This window comes from Leptosomus discolor, chromosome 9, assembly GCF_034619465.1.
Source record: "Leptosomus discolor isolate bLepDis1 chromosome 9, bLepDis1.hap2, whole genome shotgun sequence".
NCBI classification, from domain to species: Eukaryota; Metazoa; Chordata; class Aves; order Leptosomiformes; family Leptosomidae; genus Leptosomus; species Leptosomus discolor.
In genome coordinates, this window is record NC_141399.1 from 46923977 (window position 1) to 46943540 (window position 19564).

A 19564-nucleotide genomic window follows, 5' to 3' on the forward strand; every position below is an offset into this window, starting at 1 on the left:
GCAGCGATGCCTCCCCTACAGCACCCGAGCCGAGCCGCCCGCCCGAATATTATCAAAATATTTCAGTTATGTTACTTATTTGCTTACACCCAACAAGGCCTCAACCTCCCCGAAGACAAAGTCCGCCCAATACCAGACTATACATGGAGCTAGAAATATGAAAGGGAAAATCTAGGCGGTGGCGGCAGCGGCTGCTGTGGGCCCTTTCTGAAGGGAGGCCCCTCTCCAGGCTGCGCCAGTTGGCTTTTAAGTTGTTTTGCCCCCAAGCTTCCTTCACAAAGGAGTGTCCCTGCAACGGCCTCTTCCATCTGGGCTCTCCCGCCACACCGGCGGCTCCCCAGGCTGGTCCCAGTGCTCAGCCCCAGCCCAAACCCTCCCACAGCACAAGGGACAGCACACGGTGATGACTGACCGCGGTGAGGGCTCCGCCGGGGAGTCTCCTCCACTGAGCGAATATCTTTAAAAATCTAGATAAATGAAGAAAAGGTGTTTGCAAGCAGGTTAAGCAGAGCCCTCGAGCGGGAACGCAGCCAGGGCAGCATCCCGGGCTGTGGCAGCTGTGTCCCTGTGGCAAAATGGCTCCGTGGTGGAAGATCTGGGCTCTTCTCCTGATGGCCATTGGGGAATTATTTCCTCCTCCAGTGCTGGAGCGTTTCCCCTGTGTCTCCATCACAAAGATACTAACACCTTTGGACGGTGCTCCTGAAGCCTACTGACGGGGAAAAAAAATCCCTAAACAACACAAGGCTTGCGTATCATCATCAAACCAAACACCTGGAGACCAAAAGAGGAGTAAAATATCCATGTGATCTTAATCTCTTGGAGTTTCCTAATTAAGGCACACATTTGAGAACAACTGAATATCTCAGAAAAAACAGACCACGCTGTAATTAAGCAAATCCGATAGCTGAAGGAAACTGAAGAACAGCAATATTTTATTTTATGTCTTTTCCCCCCCCCCCCCCCACAAGAAACAGGTTATACCCCTTTGCCAGTGGGCTGTTACTTTTGGCTGACCTGCTCTCATTTGAAACTTTTTCAGACGCTGGGTAGCTTCAGCAGCCACCCTGCAGTGCAGGGAAGGGCCAGCCCTGCCCTTTGATGCTCCGGGCGGGTGGAGAAAAGCGATGGCCGAGGCGTCGAGGTTTCCTCCTCGGGATGGTACCCAGCCCTGCGTTTCCCATTAGCATCTCAGGAGCCCAGCCCCGAGCCCTCCAGCTCCTGCTGATGCACCTTGAACGGGGATCCACGACACATATCCACACACATATACATATATATGCATATATACATGCCCGTGTGCATCTATGTAGACATGCACATATACATATATATTAAAAAAGCAACACCCCAAGGGTTTTAGCCCACACGATGGCTGCGGGCAGAGCCATGCCATGGCTTCCCCAGAGCTGCACAATGTTTAACGAGACCGAGGGGAACCGGGGACAGCCCGTACCATTTAAAGTGCCTCGGCAGCAAAGTGCTTCGAAGCCCGGTGAAACATTAATGGGCTTCCCTGGAGAAATGCCTTCGCTTTTTTGCCGCATCAAGGGCTTTGAAATCGGAATAAATAACAGGGCAGGTTAATGAAGGTTTCTATCAGTTACTGGGCGAGTTGTGGTCCTCCTGCGATTCAGGTTTAAAAGCCATACATCCTGCTGCCGGGGCCAGGGAGCCTCCTCTTCCTCCCCAAGGAGATATTTCATTTTGGGGCAGGGGCAGGAATCAAAATTACCCTGTTTCTGCAGGAGTGGGATTGCTGTAGGTAACACAAGCTGCAGTCCCTGGGCTTGTTTTCAAGCGCCTGAGCTCCAGCTGCTCCTGTGAAGCCCACCCGTGCCCAAGGGCAAAGGGAAGAGCAGGGGCCAAGCGGCTCCAGCGGCGTAGAGCTTGGATTTTGGAGGAAGGAGGGATGTGAGGGGCCACAGGAAGCCCTGGGATGCAAAGCCCCAAGCACGGGGTGCATCTAACCCCGCCGCTCATCCCAGCACCGGACCGTGGAGATCTGCTGGAGGCCACCGGCCGCTCCGTGACAGCGCTGGGGACAGTCTATTTACTGCAGCATCATCAGATTGCTCAGCCTGTGCAATGACCCCGACACGGGGCTCTCCCTTCCCAAGCCCTGCCAGGCCACGGTGAGCTCGTGCACACGCGTGGTGGTGGCATTACGGATGCACAGAGCAGGGCAGGGGACCCGAATGCCGCCACGGGTTCAGTGGCTGCGTGACCTGAAGCTGAAATTTGCTCCCCCCGCACCCCCTTCCCCCCCAAAAAATCTGTGCTGCAGCACTGACCAAGGACAGCAGAAGGCACGGGGTGCAGATCCCCATTTGCATCCGCCACTTGGTTTGACCTGGCCACAAAGCTTCAGGGTGTGGAACGGGGTGATGGAGAAGCCGAATTTGCGCCCCTCCTGCTGCCGCCAGTCCTGCTGGGCGTTGAGACGGTGGCTGCGGGTCGGCTGGGGATCACACAGCATTTGCAGAGCCGGGGAGAGGCTTGCTTCTGTCTCGATTGCTAATGAGATTAATACCAGCTGCTTCTCGCTTAACCAGTCTGACCATCCGGCTCAGCCAAATCTGATTCATTCAGAAGAAAATAGAAAAGGAGATCGACTCGTCACCAGCCCTGACTAATGGGGAAACCAGCCAACAACCTGGCGCTTTGCACACCGGCCCTGGCATCCTGCTTTGTCGGCTTTTCATCATCTTCCCAAATTCAAACGCTCGGACGAAGCCTGAGCTTTGCCCCGGCATAGCCAGGTGATAAAAGAAAGGACTATCCGCTGCAAAAAGTGTCAGCGTGTGGCCAGGGGACCAACGTCACCCAGCAATGCCTGACATTTTGCAAGAGCTAATTCCTGCTTCAGAAGCAGAGGAAACATTAAAAAACCCCAAAATGTTGCCTTTTGTGCTGCTCTGCCTGGCATCATCATCCTAATAGCTTTTTGGGGTTTGGGTTTTTTTCCTCCTCCTTCCCTCTTCATCCTGCAATAAAAATCTAAGCAACCGCCTTCATTGAGTAGAAAAACTCCCTGCCACCCTGCTGCAAAAACTGCTTTCTGCTTTTTTTCTGCAGCGTGTTTCGTTTTATGAGGCCAGTGGGGTACAAATCGTGGGGGGGGGGCTGCAGATGGGGTGGCTGGGAAACCTGGGCTGGGGGGGATGTTGTCCCAGGGGAAGGAAACAAGCTTTGAAATATAGACTGGGGCTAATCTTATCTGCAGGTGTAGCTTAGGATAGGCCAGCGAGGGTTAACAACCAGCCACAGAGGTCAAATCAGGACCTGAAGTACCTCCACTCCTGGGCTGTTTGGTTCTCCTTTGGTTGATGAACTGAAGCAGGGCAGAGTTTAGCAGCTTAAAAAAAAAAGAAAAAAAACAAACCTGCCATGATTTCTTAGCTTTGGGCAACGCATTTAATTTAATATGAATCTCCCTTAATAAAGTCCCTCTTCTAAAATGCAGATCTCAAGGGCCAGGCTCGCCCAGCTAAAAGCCTGCGACACCATCCCTTGTCGCCAGACATCCTGCGGTTTTATCGCCCTGCCCAGGATAAGCACAGCAAAACTTCGGTTCTTGGTGAGAAACCCACCCTGCACCAACCTGGGTCTCAAAAATCCCCAATTTCAAGGCAGAAAATCCCCAGCCAGGCCAGTCTGGGCAAGGAAGTGCCCCAAATCCCAATGCCAGGAGCACACAGCCACCGAGGGTTCCACGGGGACAGTGGAAAACCAGGACCCCATGGGTTAGAACCAAGCAGAGCTCCGGGTATCAGGGCCGATGCCTTGCTCACCTCTCCCACAGCAGCCCCAGCAGGCTGGGAAAGAGTTGCCAAAGATGGAATTTTCTTTTGCCCATCTCGGCGCAGGGGCACCGGTCGAGCATTTCGCACGTGACACCAAGAGCAGAAAAGCCTAATGCAAGAGCTTTAGGGTGCACACCCGACTCTCCCTCCCGAGGGCATCCAGCTACCCAACACTAGCCTGGTGCTCATGTGCAGCAGCGAGCATGCACCCTGCAACCTGCCAAGCAGGACAGGAGAAACCTGCAAGGGATGGAAACCGCATTCCCAAGGTGCAAGGGAAAAGCTGTCCAGAAAGCGGTCGACAACATCCCTCACTCCTTCCCCTCCCAGGCTGGTTTCTCACCGACTGCGGGCGAGCTTCCCTGGCATCAGGGCGGTTGGCATGGCTTTTATTTGATGCTGAGTTTCCCCACAGGCAGGGAACACGGTGGGGTATGGGCAGAAGGAGCCTCACAAAGACCTCACACCTCCAGCAGCGCCGAGGCCCCGCCAAGTTTATTTTGAAAAAAGGAAAAAAACCCAACAAACCCAACACCTCCGATATTCACCCCTTGGCAACATCCTACCTCAATAGCACTCTGCTATTATCCTGCTCTGCAATTAAGTGATAAAGCTATAATTGCCTTATCTGATGGAGCCAGCATAGCAGCGAGGAGGGAGCTGGCCTCTGCACCTGGCAGGCAGGGGTGGGGTGGGTTGACAAGGTGGACAGCATCGCGCCGGCATTGTCAAGTTATCCTGTCCAAAAGCATCCTCCTGCTTGGCAGACAGACAGACAGACAGGACCCCATGGTAGCACTGGGCTTCCTCGCCCTGAACCTGGCTCAGCAGCATCACCCTCGTGCCTGCCTGCACCCTCCTTCCATCCCTGCAGACCTTGGGTGGTGCCCAGGGAAGGCACTGGTGGCCTCCACCAGCTTCTGACCAGGAGATGGTCAGCTCTGGCCAGGATGGAAGCGCACACGGAGGAAAAAAAAGGGGCAGCTTTTGATCCACTCTTCCTGTGGGAAGGCAGAAGGACATGGTCGAGGGACCAAAGTGGAAAACTCCATCACCAGCTGCTCCCCAGCCTTCCCCGCATCACTGCTTCAGCATCCTGGGGAGCAAGCCGTGGCCACGCAGCCAGGAGAGCCCACCAGCGGCCTTGAGAACAGCCCTTCGGTACAGAATTCGGCACGCCCAGCTGTACCAGCCGGATCAGGGTACTGGTTTTAGAGGAGGCAACCCTAGTCCCCCTGCCCAGCGCCTCGGCGTGCCGAGCAAAGCTGCACCCAGCAGCTCTCAAGCCACGGTAAGTCCAGCTTGATACTGTCATCCGCACGTTCATCGCCTCTGAAAGAGCTCTGAGGGGCTACGGCATCCTTTCCAACGTGATCAGCCCTGATTTAATTTGTTTTTTTAAGTCTGGTGTCCCCTGAATCCTGATTCTTGCCATTTTTTCAGACCTTTCAGTATTTGACCTCAGCACCGCTCCTGACCCCGCAAGCTTTTGGCACAGCGCTATTCGCCGGCCTTAGGAAAGAAAAACAAAGCCCTCCAAAATCCCCCCCCGCGTGACTGTTTCCCAAATACGCCCCAATCCGCCCCGCCAGCGAAGCCGCCCGCTCCCCGCACCCCCAGCCCAGCCCAGAGGCCACGGTGAGGTGCGCCAGGGCCCGGCCGTGCCAGTGCCCCCCTCCCAGGGCGAGCGGGCTCCCGCCCGGGCGCAGCCACAAGAAAGGCCGATGCAAATCGCATCGTTAGCATTCTTTCCGTTTTAATAACCCAAGGTGTTACCAGCAACAGTGTTACTGATTTTTATCTCCGCAGAGCCTTTTAAGAGCTCCAATTTGTTTTTCTTGGAGATCTCATTTTGTTTTATTAAAGCTGACACCGAAGAGGGAAAGGAGACATTCTGGGCCCAGAACAAAAATATCCCGTTTAAATACCTCGTATTATTTTCTTGGAAACTCTTCCCCTTTGACTTTAATTAAGCTCTCCCCGGGCTCGCGAGCTTGGCGTGCTTGGCTTTCAGGCGAGTTTAATCCCAGACAAGCTCCCCCCACCCCCAGTGCTCCCCGCTTCCATCGCTTACACAAACCTTAAGAAATAAACGGGGTTTTGCTAAAATACGTGGATTAATAGCTGGCCCGCCATCAAGAACATCTTGGCGTCGCCTCTTCGCCACCGGCCAACCCCGGCGTAAGCGCGCGGCCCCGGCTTCCCGGTTCGCTTCGCCGACAGGCCCAAACCACAGCTTTTCTCTCTTAATTTTTTTATTCTTCTCTGCCATTGCAACGCTGAGTATGGAAGGGGGAGACCCATCTCTACCGCCTGACCATGCCCCAGAGCTGCCCCGGCTATCAGATGAGGGAGGCTCGCCCACGGTGCCGCTGCTGAGCCTTGCGCAACCGCGCCGGGTGCTGCCATAATATCAATAATTACCCCCCATGGTAGAAGCACTTTAGGATGATTGCAAAGCTAAACACTCCAAAAGTTGGGAAATCCCAAGATGGAGCTTGTCTGGGCATCATCTGGTGCATACCCATTATGTAATTACCGTCAATCTTTAATCACAGATGATTTTTTTTTCCATCGGACCCGATTCAGACAGCGCACAGGAGGCACAGCCCTCACTTCAGGAGCTGCCATCAGATTGGATTTCCACCTCGGCAGGCCCCAGCTTTTACGAAGCGAGCTCCCGCTGCTTTGCAGGGGTTCGTACAAACCCTCCGGCCGAAACGCCTGACTCCTTGGCAAGCACCAACACACCCGCTCGCACAACATCCCCCCGAGAGGGAAGGATTTCATCTCCCATTTACGCACAGGATCTGCGGGCGGACAGATTAAGGCCAAGAGCTTGAAACAAAAGCTTTGTTTTGGTGCCTGACGCGAGATGGCCAAGAAAGGGGCTTTTGGGGATGCTGCTAGGCAGGGCGGGGGGGAGGGGGCTGCGTGCCCTAGGCGTCCCCATCCCAGCTGGTCCCCAGGGATGGGAGTGATGGGTGGGGGCTCAAAGCAGGTTCCTTTGCTGCAGGCGCTGCGGGAGGGTTGTTTCTCCTCCCCGACCATGGCCCCGGTGTTTGCCTGGGGTGAACCCCAACAAGTCAGCCCATGCAGCGAGCGCCCGCGCCGCTCCGGCAGCATGTGGGGGCTTCCCCGCTCCGGTAAGGGCAGCTGCCGGCCCCGCTCTCTGCTCTGCATCAGGGAAAGCAAGCTGAAAACCATCACTGAGCTGCTAAATCCAAACCCAGAGCCAAAAAAAAAAAACCAACAAAACCCCAAAGATGAGGAGAAACAGGGTCTGGTGAGCTCGCCTCGTCTACCGTAGGGTTTTGCAGACCAGATGCTCCCAAAACCATGCTGCTGGCAGCGCCGACCCCAAAATACCATCTCCTACTCGCACTAAGGTGCCTGCACTGGGGACATAAGCTCCCAGCGCTGTGGTGCAATGGTCTTCTGCGTGTGCCCTGCGGGGTGCAGGGATGTAGGTGTGGGATATCTCCAGGCTGGAGCTCCCCTGGGGCGTGCCAAGCAAAGGTGCCAAGGGGCCGAGCCGGCAGCCTCTCACTGCCGTCCTCTCGCCGGTCCCACGCGAGCCCAGGAGGTCGCTGGCAGCACCCCGAGCTGCTCGTCGCACGGAGGGCGGCGCGGCACGGCTGCCAGGCACGCCAAAGACGAGTCCCAGCGAAGCAACCCGCCACAGGCACAGGGCTGTGACCTGGCAGTCGTTCCCGAGGGTTTTCCCTCGGCGCTTTGCCCTGCTCCGGCTCTCGAGGGATGTGCTGGGGGCAGCGGGGGAGCTCTGGCATCCGGTAATTTTTTTTTTAGGGAGCTACAAATAAAAGGGCAAGGGGGAGAGGTAAAAATAAGCCTGAAAACGTGCTAATGGAACCCAGGGCTGTGCCACCCTCCACGGCTGCACCCCTGCCCCGTGGGGCGCGCTTGACGGAGGACGAAGCAGCGGCAGGAGCTTTCCTGGCTGCGGCCCGTGCCGCGGGCAGGCAGTGGCGCAGGCGGCGGTGCTGCGGGCAGCCCCGCATCCCGCCTGCCCCGGCAGCTGGCAGGACCTGTTGTACGAGGTGCCTGGGAGAGACTGGAATGGTTCGCGCCTGCGAGCGTGTTGCAGCAATTCCCAGCACACGTCATGTGGGTTTTGCAACCGCCCCAACTGTCTCGGGGTGGGTGAATGGGAAGAGCCCGGAGTGAACCGAGCTCCCCAGCGCCCACGGCGGGCACGGGCAACACCCCGGTGCTAGAGCTGGGCAAGGGCCCCCACCTCCCCCCCCCGGCGATGCCCAGCGCGGCGCACGCCCCTCCACCAGGCTTTTTTCCGCGCGGGTGAACGCCAAAAGGCAGCGTCTCCTTCCCTTGCAACAGGGAATAATCAATCCTTCGAGGAAGAGGAAGGGGAAACCCAACAAATCCCCGCTGGAAGGGGTGCAGCGTGCATGTTACATCAGGGGGGGTTACCCAGTCCTCTTGCCCCTCATTGCCACAGCAGGTATGGTGATGCCACGGCCACACAGGCTGTGGAAAACCGGGGAAAAGCAATTCCCCAGGGAAACAACTGGCTGCAAGAGGCGGGTGCACGGCCACTGTCCCAGCCACGAAATGCTGGCATCCTCCTCTGTGCCCTGCCCGGCTTGTAGGAAACCCCTGAGGGGTCATCATCCCAAAAAAAGGAAGCGGTAGAGACCGAGGTGTTTGGTGACGTGCCAGAAAATTCCCTGTGGCACCTGGACGCCAGCCAAAAGTGGGCAAACCCCCCACGCCCGAGCCGGGGTGAAGCCTCAGCTGTTTCCAGCAAGGGGCGACGGCTTTGGGAGCCCACGTGGGGGGCGGCGGGCGAGAGCGAGCGCACGTGGCACCCACCCAAATGCCACCGAGGTCCCCGTCAGCCCGTGCATCGCTTTGCCCAGCCGCACTGTCACTCCACTGCTGGCACGCACGCCACGCTGCTTTGGCAGAGGTCCCAAGGAGTCACCGGGATAAAAAAGCAAAAGGTTACTCAGACCCTATATCAAGACAGTGCTGACTGATCCAAATCCCCCCGGGCACAGCATACCAGTACCACCATCCCACCAGGATTAGCTCCCCATTAGCGTGGTGGGAGCAGGGCTTGTTTACACGCTCCCAGCAGGAATTTCCCCCCTGCACGCTGCAGGACATAAAACCAGCCGTGGCAAGGTGGAAACCCAGGTTATTCCTCCTTCTCCAAACAGCCCTACAAACCCCACAGGGAAATCTGGCAGCCCATGCTCCACACGCCATCTTCACCAGGCCACCAGATTTTTGGGAAGACGGACTTTCCCACCACTTGCCCGGTACACGGTGGGATGGGGGTGCCCGACGGTGCTGCTCCACAAGCAGGATAAACCCCCGTGAATGGGTCTATAACACGTGGGGTAAGGAGGGAGGGAGCTGCCCTGGGGACACAAGGAGGGATGCTGGTGACAACGCCCACGCGAGCTATGCACAGCCGGCCCAACGGGCACTGCCGGAGAGGTCAGCGGCGCCTTCCGGCTACGGGATTTCGCCCAACCTGATGGGTTAGGTCTATTTTAAGGTGCGGGATGTCAACCGCCCTAGCTGGCGGTCGGCTTCGAGCTGCTGAGGGTTTTTAAGGGGATTAAAGGCTGATTTGTCAAACTCCTGGATTTCCCCCCAAAAGGGGAAATGGAACTGCTCCTTTGCTGCTGATCCCCCCCCCCCCAGCCCCACAGCATTGCACCACATCGGGCCCCATCTTACCCCACGCCTCCACATCCATCCCAGTCCTGCACCCTGCAGCATCCCCCCCCTTCGCCCTCCAATCCCTCCTCCTCCTCCTCCTCCCAGCCCAGTCTCAGCGATGGAGCTGAAACCCAGCGCCTTCCAAGTTGAGACTGCAATCAAATCCCAGCAAGGTGGGGTGGGTTGCGTTGGTTTGTTGTAACGGAAAGGACCAAAAAATCCCACCCCAAACCTAGTGCACAACCCCATGCGCTGCTGCTTCATCTACCACAGCAAGGTCACGGGAGCTGCCACCACTCGAGGACAACGGCCACTGGAAAATACAACCGAGACTGGAGCATCTCCTTGGCTGGCTGGTGGAGGACACTTAAAAATAAACTAAAAAAACCACTAAGATGGCAAATGTGGTGGCTGAGAGTCTCTAAAAACAAGAACCTCCCTTAGAAACAGCACTGCGGCCTCCTAGTAACCTTAATCACTCCCAACAGCCCCAAGAACCAGGTTTAATGACATGATTGTGTTTTGTTTGCTTTTCAGGCTGCTTTATCTCACACACCACCTTGCACTCAGCTCAAGCGATGAAAACCCAGTTCCTCCAAAATTTGCCCCCAGTTCCCCTGCGATCACAAGCTCCAGCTCCCAACACGGTGGGAGCTGAGCCGGGGAAGAGCGCTGTGCTGGCACGCCAGCATCCCACCACAAGAAACCCCCAGTAAAGCTGGGAAAGCTCTGCAGTGCCCTTTGCACTCCCCAGCTAGCAGGTCTGGGTGATAAAAGGCTTTTTTATGGCTCTTTTTGCCAGATTTACATCCCCATCCGGGCTATGCAAATATTGTTCATGACAAGGCATCACTCTGCAGGGTTAGGAAATGCAGAGGAGCCCTGGAAACCCAGATGGACATAGGGATGTCCCCAGGAATGCTCAGGTCCACGGCAAACTCGGCCAAACTTCACCCGTCTGTGAAACGGGGCCAACGCAGCTCCTCGGCAATTAACAAAAGCGCCAAATCCTGCGGATTTGGGTAAGAAGGTGACAACCGCAGTTACCACCTTCAGGAGCCTCCCAAGTGCCAGCACTGGGTGATGACACCCATCACAAGTCTCAGATCTATCACCGGTTGGTAATCTGTGTTTAAGAGTGTTGGTAAGAGTGCCCCCACCCTTCCCAAAGCCCAAACCTAGCACCTGGGGTCGATGTCTTTTGTTGCAGCAGGCTAAAATAAAGGGCAGTTTCACGGCAGCTGCCCCTGTTCGGTCTCACCGGGGCCACGGAGTGTTGCTGAAATTCAGTTGGGACCATTTCCAAGAACTAACCCTTGCGATTTACGCTCTCCTTGGGGTTTCCCTTCCCAGCTCCTAGTGCTTCAGCCACGCTCACCTGTCCTGGGACTCTTCTTCAGCCCAGAGGCTTCTCCTCCTCATCTTTCACTATGACTATTACCACTGAAATGCTCTATTTTCTCCAAGAAACAAACTCACTCTTTCTTAGCAAGCCTCCATTATGATGCTGGAGTAAAACCAGCCTTTTCCAGCTAAGCTCACCTGTCCTAAGGGTGTGAAATCACCGGAGGGGAATTCAGGCATCAAGGCAACACCAGCTCTGCCTTGGCTGATATCAGCTGGGCCTTGGCCTCCTGGGCACAATGAGATGCCACAAGCCAAGGGCTACGGTCCACGCACCAGCCCAGCTTCCCTGGGCACGGGATGCTCCCCTCCCAGGTTGGGGCTGCACTACAGGGGGAAGTTGCTCCCCAAGTTCCCGCACACAGGCTGGAGGATGCTGCCGGACACACGGACGCCCTCGGAGGAGCTGCGGCCAAGCCAGACCAGCTCCTCAGGCCATCTGAGTGCTTGCAGCTCCCGTTTCCAGCGACCGATACATTAAATATTAAGCAAAGAGAGTTAATCTATACCCAGGATATTGACACAAAGAGGAGGAGGGGAGAAGAAAAAGATAAATAAACATTTAAAAAAAAAAAAAAAAAAAAATCAATGTGCCTCTCCAGGCTGCCACACCAGAACTTGCCAGACCTCTGAGCACGGCACCAAGGGTGCACTTGGAAGAACAAGATGCACCAAGAAGTGTTGCCCTCACAGCTCTCCCCAGGTAACTGGTGCACCCTGCTGGGATCCTCCGGTGGCTCGGGTGCAAGCAGGACCTCCTCGACTGAGGGCAGAGCCCTGGCCGGGGACAGGCTCACCTTGAGCTCACCTCTCCCAAGGTTGGGAGAGCATCCAAGCAGTGGCAGAGCAGACATCGATTTAAGAGGGTCAACGCTCAGTTAATGCTTACCAGGGCTGTTCTGCCACTTAAAATTGGCTTTTGGAGCTAGGGGAGACGAGCACGCTGGGATGGCTCACCCATCCTCGGCTCAGCGGCAGCCCACGCCTGGCAGGGCCAGCACCGGAGTGACCATGCCCCGCCGATCCCTCGGCACCGGAACGAGCCTTGTACAACCGGAGGGAAACGCCACCATTCATCTCCCAGCAAAACCGCTTTCAAGCATCACTCAACACCTCTCCAGCAGAGGAGACTGATATTTTTTTTCCTGGCTGAGCGCTCACATGTATATTATTTTTTTTAATTCCAGTCTCAGCGATCCCCTCCAACCCTCCGCTCCCCCCCGAAAGAAAACAAACCCGAAAGCACAGAGTGTGCCTTGCAAAAGTCCCGGCTCTGGCGTCCCACTGCGAAGGGGCACGTGGTGGTCCCAGCAGCCAGCCCGCCTCAGCCCAGCACTGCTTGTTGACATATACGGCGCAGTATATTTCTTTATACAAAGGAGCCTATGCATTCAATGCATTGTTGAGAGAGGGTTTGTTTTCAAAGCCTGACCCCAAACCTGAACTCCGCGGATCCTGCGTTTCTCAAGATCAAACGCGAGAAAACGTGACCAATGCAAACAAGAAATAAACCTTGATAATTATAGCCGTGTGCTGGGGCGGCTATTGTTTAGTGCAGACGAGTACCCGCTTTAGCATAAACATAACCCTATTTTTAAAGGGATGCCTGACCGGCTTACAACATTACACCCCCATTTCGCCTCCAAACCCCCTCTTTGATAGAAAAGCACCTTCCCGGGAACGGAGAGGAGATTTAGGAGCAGAGCCAAAAGGTTAAGTGACGCGCCCATGCCGAATGCCGGTGTTGGAACAGGCAGCAGGTCCTCATCCCCTCAACCTGCTCCCGGTTGGTGGGGGATGAGGGGGACCTTGGGGTCCGGCTGTTGCTCGCAGCTGGCAGGAACAGACGGACGTCGGAGGACAAACAGACAGCGCCGGTCTTTTCAGGAAGGCCATATCACTTAGCGCTTGGAAAGGAGCTACAATATTTTCCTGATTATGTTTGCACGCAAACGAGCGCCGCGGGGAAATTATGCAACCCGGAGCGGGGAGGGGTGGGAGCGAGGGAGGAAGGGCTGGAGGGGGGGCCCCACGCTGCACCCCGCTGCCCTCGGCCCCCAGACAGCTGCAGCTGCAGCCCCCGAGGTACCGCGCTCCCCGTCGCAGATGGGGTCCGTCACCGCCACCTCTCCCCTTCGCCGCCGGCGTCTGCCGGAGCCCCTGCACCGCCACCTCCGAGGCAGCACTCGGCCGGCGTGTCGCAGGGGTTATTAACGGCCTCTTCATTAAGCACCCGGACCAAAATGCATATATTCGTCACCCAGGCAATTTAATTACCGAGCCCGGGTTCACCTCACACACCCACACGCCTTTCTTTTTCGAGGCCTCTGTGTGGTCATAGCCATAAATAAATAGATCGCAGGAGCGAGAGGCAGATGCTGACTCCTACAACCTCTGTCTTGGGCACGGAGCCTTTAAACCACCAGAACTCGGAGTATTTAATTTCTTTTGTTACCGCTTCTACCTTTAGAGCTCTGCCTTAGGCTTTCTAGATACGATCACAGGGAGCAGGAAACCAAGAGCTACACGATGAGCTTCCTGGGGATCACACGCACACACACACACACACACTCATACGGCCCATCAATCACCCTAATTACAGCCGGCCACACGTCCACAGCTCTCTGCAGCACTCCGTTACTGCCCATAATTACACGATCGCATCGTTTCTCCGGTAACAGTATCGCCAAGTTAATTCACGATCTGCAGACGCGGCGCATCTCGTAATGCATTTCATCCTAGCGCGCTCATCGCCACGATTGCCAGCCGTGCACCAGCTGAGCAGAGGGAACGCGGGCAACGCTGGTCCCCAAAATAAGACTTTTCAGGTCCTCACGTGCCCACCCAGCACTGCCTCTCTCCGCAGCACGCTCCCTCTTCGGTTTCTTACTGCTGCCCACGTCCCATCCCGAGTCAGGACATCACCACGAGCAGGTTCCCTCAATGCCAAGTGCTCGTCTCTACCTGACAGATAAAAGCAAGGTGGGCCATGGGTGTCCATCGTGGGGATGGGTAAGATCTTCTCGGGGAGGATACCAAGAGCTGGGATGAGGCCGAGCCTCACGACACCGATGTCCATCACAGACCCGCTGGGACCGCCACCCAGGCTGATGTCCCTCTGCCAAGTCTACTTAAACAGTGGGGTCTTTGCAGTGGGAAACGTCCCTTTTCTCCGCGTCAACACTAAACGGTGTCGATCCCGGCTGATCCCATAGGTCCCACCAAAACACAACTGGGTGCAGTTTGTGGGTCTTGCTATTCATGGATACGAACTACTCGAGACCCTGCACCGCCCTCGGTGTGACCGTGCAGGCAGCGCTGCCAGACCTGGCCTACGTAGCCTTCCCCAGTCAATGGATGCGACTTGGAGGAAGCGTGTCGGCGAGGCAGATGTTCTCCTGCAGCCGCCCCCCCCGAGCACCATCCGGCAGATTAAGGCAGACGGACATGGAGCTTGAAAAACCCGTATCGAAATAACAATAATAATAATAAAAAATAAAGGGGGTGGCTCACACACATCAGCTGATTCACTAGCGTGGCTCTCCTTACCCCAAAACACACCAGGCAGGACAAGCTAAGGGCACGCTTTTCAGATGAATTACTTTTAATTGAGTACATCGGAGCTTAGAAACACATGATGCTGTTGCAGATAAATATAGCCACGGCTATGAGGATGGAGGGGGGCAGGGAGCAATCGCGGTTCAACGCATCCGAGAAGCTTCCAGCCCCGCCGCCTCCTCCTCGGTGTGCTCCGGGAGGCAGAGCCGGCCGAGCCGCCGCACCTTCCCCCCCCAAACCCCGTTCCCCGGGGCTGACAAACCCCAAGCTGGTGGCCCAAGCAACCCCCGCTCGTCCTGCCCGGCCCGGGAAGGGACCGGGAACCCCGTACCTGTTTTAAACTCCAGCGCGGGGTCCTTCTCCCCCTCGCCCAGGTCACTCTGCAGCATCATGTAGAGGATCCCGATGGAGTTGTGGATGCCGAAGATGGAACCGTTGCACCAGGCGGCGGCGAAGACCACCACCCAGCCGAAACCACCCTCCGGGGGCTGAAAGGGTGCGGCGGCCCCGCTCGGCCCCCTCTCGGCCTCGGCCCCGGCCCCGGCCCGCGGCTCGCCCTCGCCCTCGCCCTCACCCACCGCCGCCGCCGCCGCCGCCGGCCCCTTCTCGCCTCGCTGCGCCATCGCGGCCGCGCTCCGGCCGCCGCCCGCCGCCCGACTGCCCCGCAGCCGGTCCCACATGCCCGCCGCCCCCCCCGGCCGGCCCCCCCGCCCGCCCCCTCCTGCCGCAGCCTCACTCCCCGCCTCCCCCCCTCCTCCGCCGCCTCCATCCTCCTCCTCCTCCTCCTCCTCCATCACGCCGCTCGGCCCCCCGGGTCTCTACCTGCGGCGGGGGCCGTCTGCCGCCCCCCCCCCCCGCTTCCCCAACCACCCCCCCCACCCACCCCCCCCCGGGCCGGGCCGGCTACGGGCGGTGTCTTCCTCAACGCCGCCCGCGCTCACCGCCCGCCCGCGGGGCTTCAAGGCGGCCCCGGGCCCTGCTGCGGCCCCGCATCGCCCGCCGGGACGCCGCACCGCCCCCCCTCCCCCCCCCCCCCCCGCACCGCCGCCGCCGCCGCATCCTGCGGCGGGCGCAGCCCCGGGGCGGGCCGCCGCCAGCACCGCCCCCGCGGGGCCCGGTCGGGGTGCGGGAGCCGCCGCTGGCCGCCCCCCCCCGCTGCCCCCTTTTACCAGGCCCGGGACAGCCCCGGCCCCCCCCCCCCCCCCCGCCCTCCTCCGGCTGCGGGAACATCCCGCGGGGACCAGGGGGGCTCTCGATGGCCGCGGGGGGTCGGTGCTGCCGCTCCGCTCAGCCCCGGCGCGGGTAAACGAAGCACCGGGAGCAGGCCCAGCAGGTGGCAAAAGGCAGCCCCGGCGGGGCGACCGGTTTCATTTCACGCCGGTGGGATTTTGGGCTCGCCGGCGTCCCCTAACCCCGCAAAGTTTTTGTTAACACCAACCCCGAGCCCCGCTGCGGGGTGGCGAGGCGAGGAGCGGAGCCTGGCGACTTAATCCCGGCAGCCAAATGTTCCCCAGGGCCGTGGGGTCACCCCGTGTTGCCTCGGCACTGGGGGTCACTGGGCAGGCTGGCGGTGGCGGCACAAACCGGGCGGGGATCTGCCCTCTCGCCTCTGTCTTGTTTTGCGATAAGCTCTGCCTTTTTTTTTTCCCAATAAATAATTACAAACCCACCAATATATTAAAGCTTGTCTTTTCACACGCTGAAGGTATTTAGGCTTTAATATATGCCAAGTCTAAGTTATTATTCTTTCTTTACCCTAATGGCTGTGTCAGTGTCAGATTCCTATCAGGGTAAAATAATACATCCCAACCTCACGCTGCTCTTTCTTTACCTCCGGGGTTATTAATTACAAACGCCTGGCGAGGCGGCAGGGCAGGGCGCGGAGCCGGCAGCGAGGCGGCAGGCAGGGCCCCACCACCAGCATCGTCTCCCCGCTTCTCCCGCCGCCGGAGAGCAGCACCCCGGCCACAGGCTGGGAACGCGTTTTGCCTACGTGCTGTGGCTCGCCAGGCTTGGCGAAGACCCTCTTGGACATGGCTACAGCCAGAAAAAAATCCCTCTCCTCGGCCTGCCCGCCTGCTCCTGACTGCAAATCTCTGCCGGCTCCCGCACCGCTCCATCGCCATCCGCTTCCTCCCACCCAGGGGATGACGAGCCGTGGTTCTCCCGGGCTCCGAGCAGCCTGCGTGTGCGTTGGCGAGACCTGAGCCGAAGGGCCGCGATGGTGGGAGACGCCACCTCCTCCCCTCGCCTTCTCGCTTCGCCACCGCGCGGATCGATGAGCCCAAATCCCCCTCTACTACCCAGCGGGGTGCCCGGCGGTAACGCCGCGCTCAGGTCAGCCTCGCTGATGGAGGAACTGCATTTTTATTTCCCTTCCTCTCTGGTGGAGTCTCCTCCCCGGATCCCCATCTCCACAGCGAGGCTGGGAGAAGCTTGGGAGGTTTGGGAGCATCTTCCACTGCCCTCTGCCGACACGAAGAGCTGCAGTGCTGAATTTTCATCACCATTTCGCCATAAGGCCGGCTGAGGTTGCTGGCCTGATGATTTTGTTTTGTTAAGCCCCGGCAAGCTGAGAGGGAAGGGGTTTGGGGGACCCCGGGGCTGTGCATAGGGGAGCTGCCCCTCGAAATGCTAATTCCGTGCAGCAGCAGTGCTGGGGCTGGATTAAAAAGAGCAGAGGGGGAGGTGGGAGAGCCCGTTGCCGTAGCACACGCCATCTCGCAGAGACTTCTCCCCTCCGGAGCTGCAGAAGGCTCTCGTGGAGTGGGAAGCGGGGGGGTTAACATCACTGTGAACCTGGAGCCTGACACAAAACCCACTGAGCTGCTTCTCTCCTGGATGTTGGCTGCACAGTGTCTTGACGGAGCGTTTTCTGGCACCGGCTGTGCCATCGTTGCAGCTTTCTGGGCTGGGCTGAACGACACCAGTGGGGCTGCGGGGGTAAAATCACAGAAGGGGTTCCTAAATAAAGGGGGGTGGGTTTGAAGGGCTGGTCTGGGTGAACTGGTGGAGGTTTCAACCAGGAGGGAGCCACGGCCTGGAAAGCTGTGGCAGCGTCAGGCAGGAACAGCTCTGCTCACTGGTGTAAAACCAGCTTTTATTTAGATCGGAGCATCACACCCAGAGGGTTTGCAGGTCTCTAACCACAAGCTGAACGAAATACTGAGAGAAAAAGAAAAAAAAAAAAGAGATAAAGCTGCTCTTCCCTGGTTGTGCTCGATGATAAAATATACTCCTGTGTCTGCGGCACGGCTTTCCTCAAAGCCCCCAGCCTGCCGGCTCAGCAAGGGATGTGGCGGACGGCTGCAGCCAAGCCGGGCTCTCCGGGACCCACATCCAACATCCCTGGAGAGCTGGCAAGCGGCGCCTCGTGTCACGGCCGACGGGCCTCCGGTTGCCCGGGCAAAGCGTGGCTGTCAGCAGCTTGTTGCTTGTCTACAAAACACGGTGCCAGAGCCTCTGCCAAAGGGATTGGCAGCTACAGAACGTGTGTGTTTGGTTTTGCAGAAAGGGAGGGGTGACCGAATGGAAATACCTTATGCAAACACCTTGGGAAGTGTCACGGCGGGACATGGCCTCAGAGAAGAACACAGATTCCCGGCGGGTTGGCGACCCGGCTTTGTTTCAGTGGGCGTCGCACGGTGGCGCGGGGACACGTAGGGCCGTCCTGAGGACAAAACGTCACTGACAACGCCTGCTGCTTGGCCAAAAGCTCCGGGAAAACAGCTCCTGTAGCGAGCAGCTCCCGGCGGAGACATTCGCACGCTGGGCACAACCCCTTCCCGTCATTAGCAACGCTTTTCTCCTTAGATTTCAGCCGTAGTTAAGACAGCTGTTACATGTGGCCTGACAAAGGCAACAAGTACCTCATCCCAGAGGAATAAACAACTCGGCGGCAGCCTGAAGGGACACGGCAGGGGTCACCCACTGGCAGGGATGCTGGGACACAGGGTCCAGAGCCCAACGCTTGTCACGGGGAGACGGCAGCGAGAGTACCAGGGCTTGTAGTGCTGCCGGTGCCGCCTTCAAAGGAGAGCAACCCCGACAGCGGGCAGCCAGGCTGCAGGCAGCACTGTGGGGCTGCTGCCTGTTACACCCAGCCAAGGCAAAACACACGCTGTAGCGTCCTTTCTCTTCCTGACCTTCCCAATGTTTGGGATCAAAATATTAGAGGTGGCGTTTTCCTGCCTCGTTAGCGAGATTAAAGTCAAATCTACTGAGTTTGGCTGAAAAATGAGGCAACTTAAAAGCGCTGGTGTGAGCAGTGGGTTTTCAGGGCTTGATGTGCCATCGAGCCCCGCGTTTGGTTTCGTTTCGGTGGTGGAAATCGCAGCACCATGTTCGCTCCAACAGCTGCAGCCTGGGTGGGGAGCACAGTCCGGCTCAGCCACAGCTGCTGTCCCACCTAATGTACCATCCAGTTGAGCAAAAAAGCTATTTCTGCCCCAAACGGAGCAACAAGATGGATCCATGTTATATTAAAGGGCTTCTGGAGCAATTTAGCTGCCTGCTGGCCTTCGCCATCCGGGAGAAGAGGTGTGAGGGGCACTCTCTGAGAGTGCTTCACTGGTTTTGAGTCTTTCCTTTAAAACAGGAGCTACAAGGGCACGTTCTTGCGGGGAAGTGGAAGCTCCTGGCCAGAGCCACCAACCCCAACCACCGTCCAGCTGCCAGCACCCACCCCAGCTCTGCCGCGTAACCCCGCAGGACCTCGGCAAGAGGTGCCAGAGATGCTCTGCTGATGGGAAGAGCTCAAGCCGGCGCACAAAGGAGGCAAGGATCCAGCTGTAAATTAATATTTTATAGAACACCAAGAAAAATCAGAGAGGCTAATTACAGCGATAATCATCGCGGCCTCGAGGCATTTCCATGGAAGTCAGGAATTACCCAGGATTACCTCAGCCCTTGCAGCAGCCTGCACGGGCGGCAAGCGCATGCGGCGGCGGCGGCACGGCACCCGGCACCTCCTCCTGCGTTCGCTGGGGGTCTGCAACCCAAACCCAAGAGCAGCCAGGTTTTGGCAGCCTCCCGGCACCCAACTCCAGATGCGCGGCGCTTCGTTTCGCTGAGTTGAGTGT

General features: G+C 57.8%; 1 protein-coding gene across 1 annotated transcript in view; it reads right to left on the reverse strand.

Annotated features, from left to right (window-relative positions):
* The window catches only part of SLC16A2 (solute carrier family 16 member 2), a 33003-nt gene extending 17840 nt beyond the window's left edge, over positions 1-15163 (reverse strand). The window contains exon 1 of the mRNA XM_009956472.2: positions 14815-15163. Within this exon, the coding sequence (XP_009954774.2) occupies positions 14815-15163 (349 nt within the window). The remainder of the gene's footprint in view (positions 1-14814) is intronic.
* Between the last annotated feature and the right edge of the window lie 4401 nt (positions 15164-19564).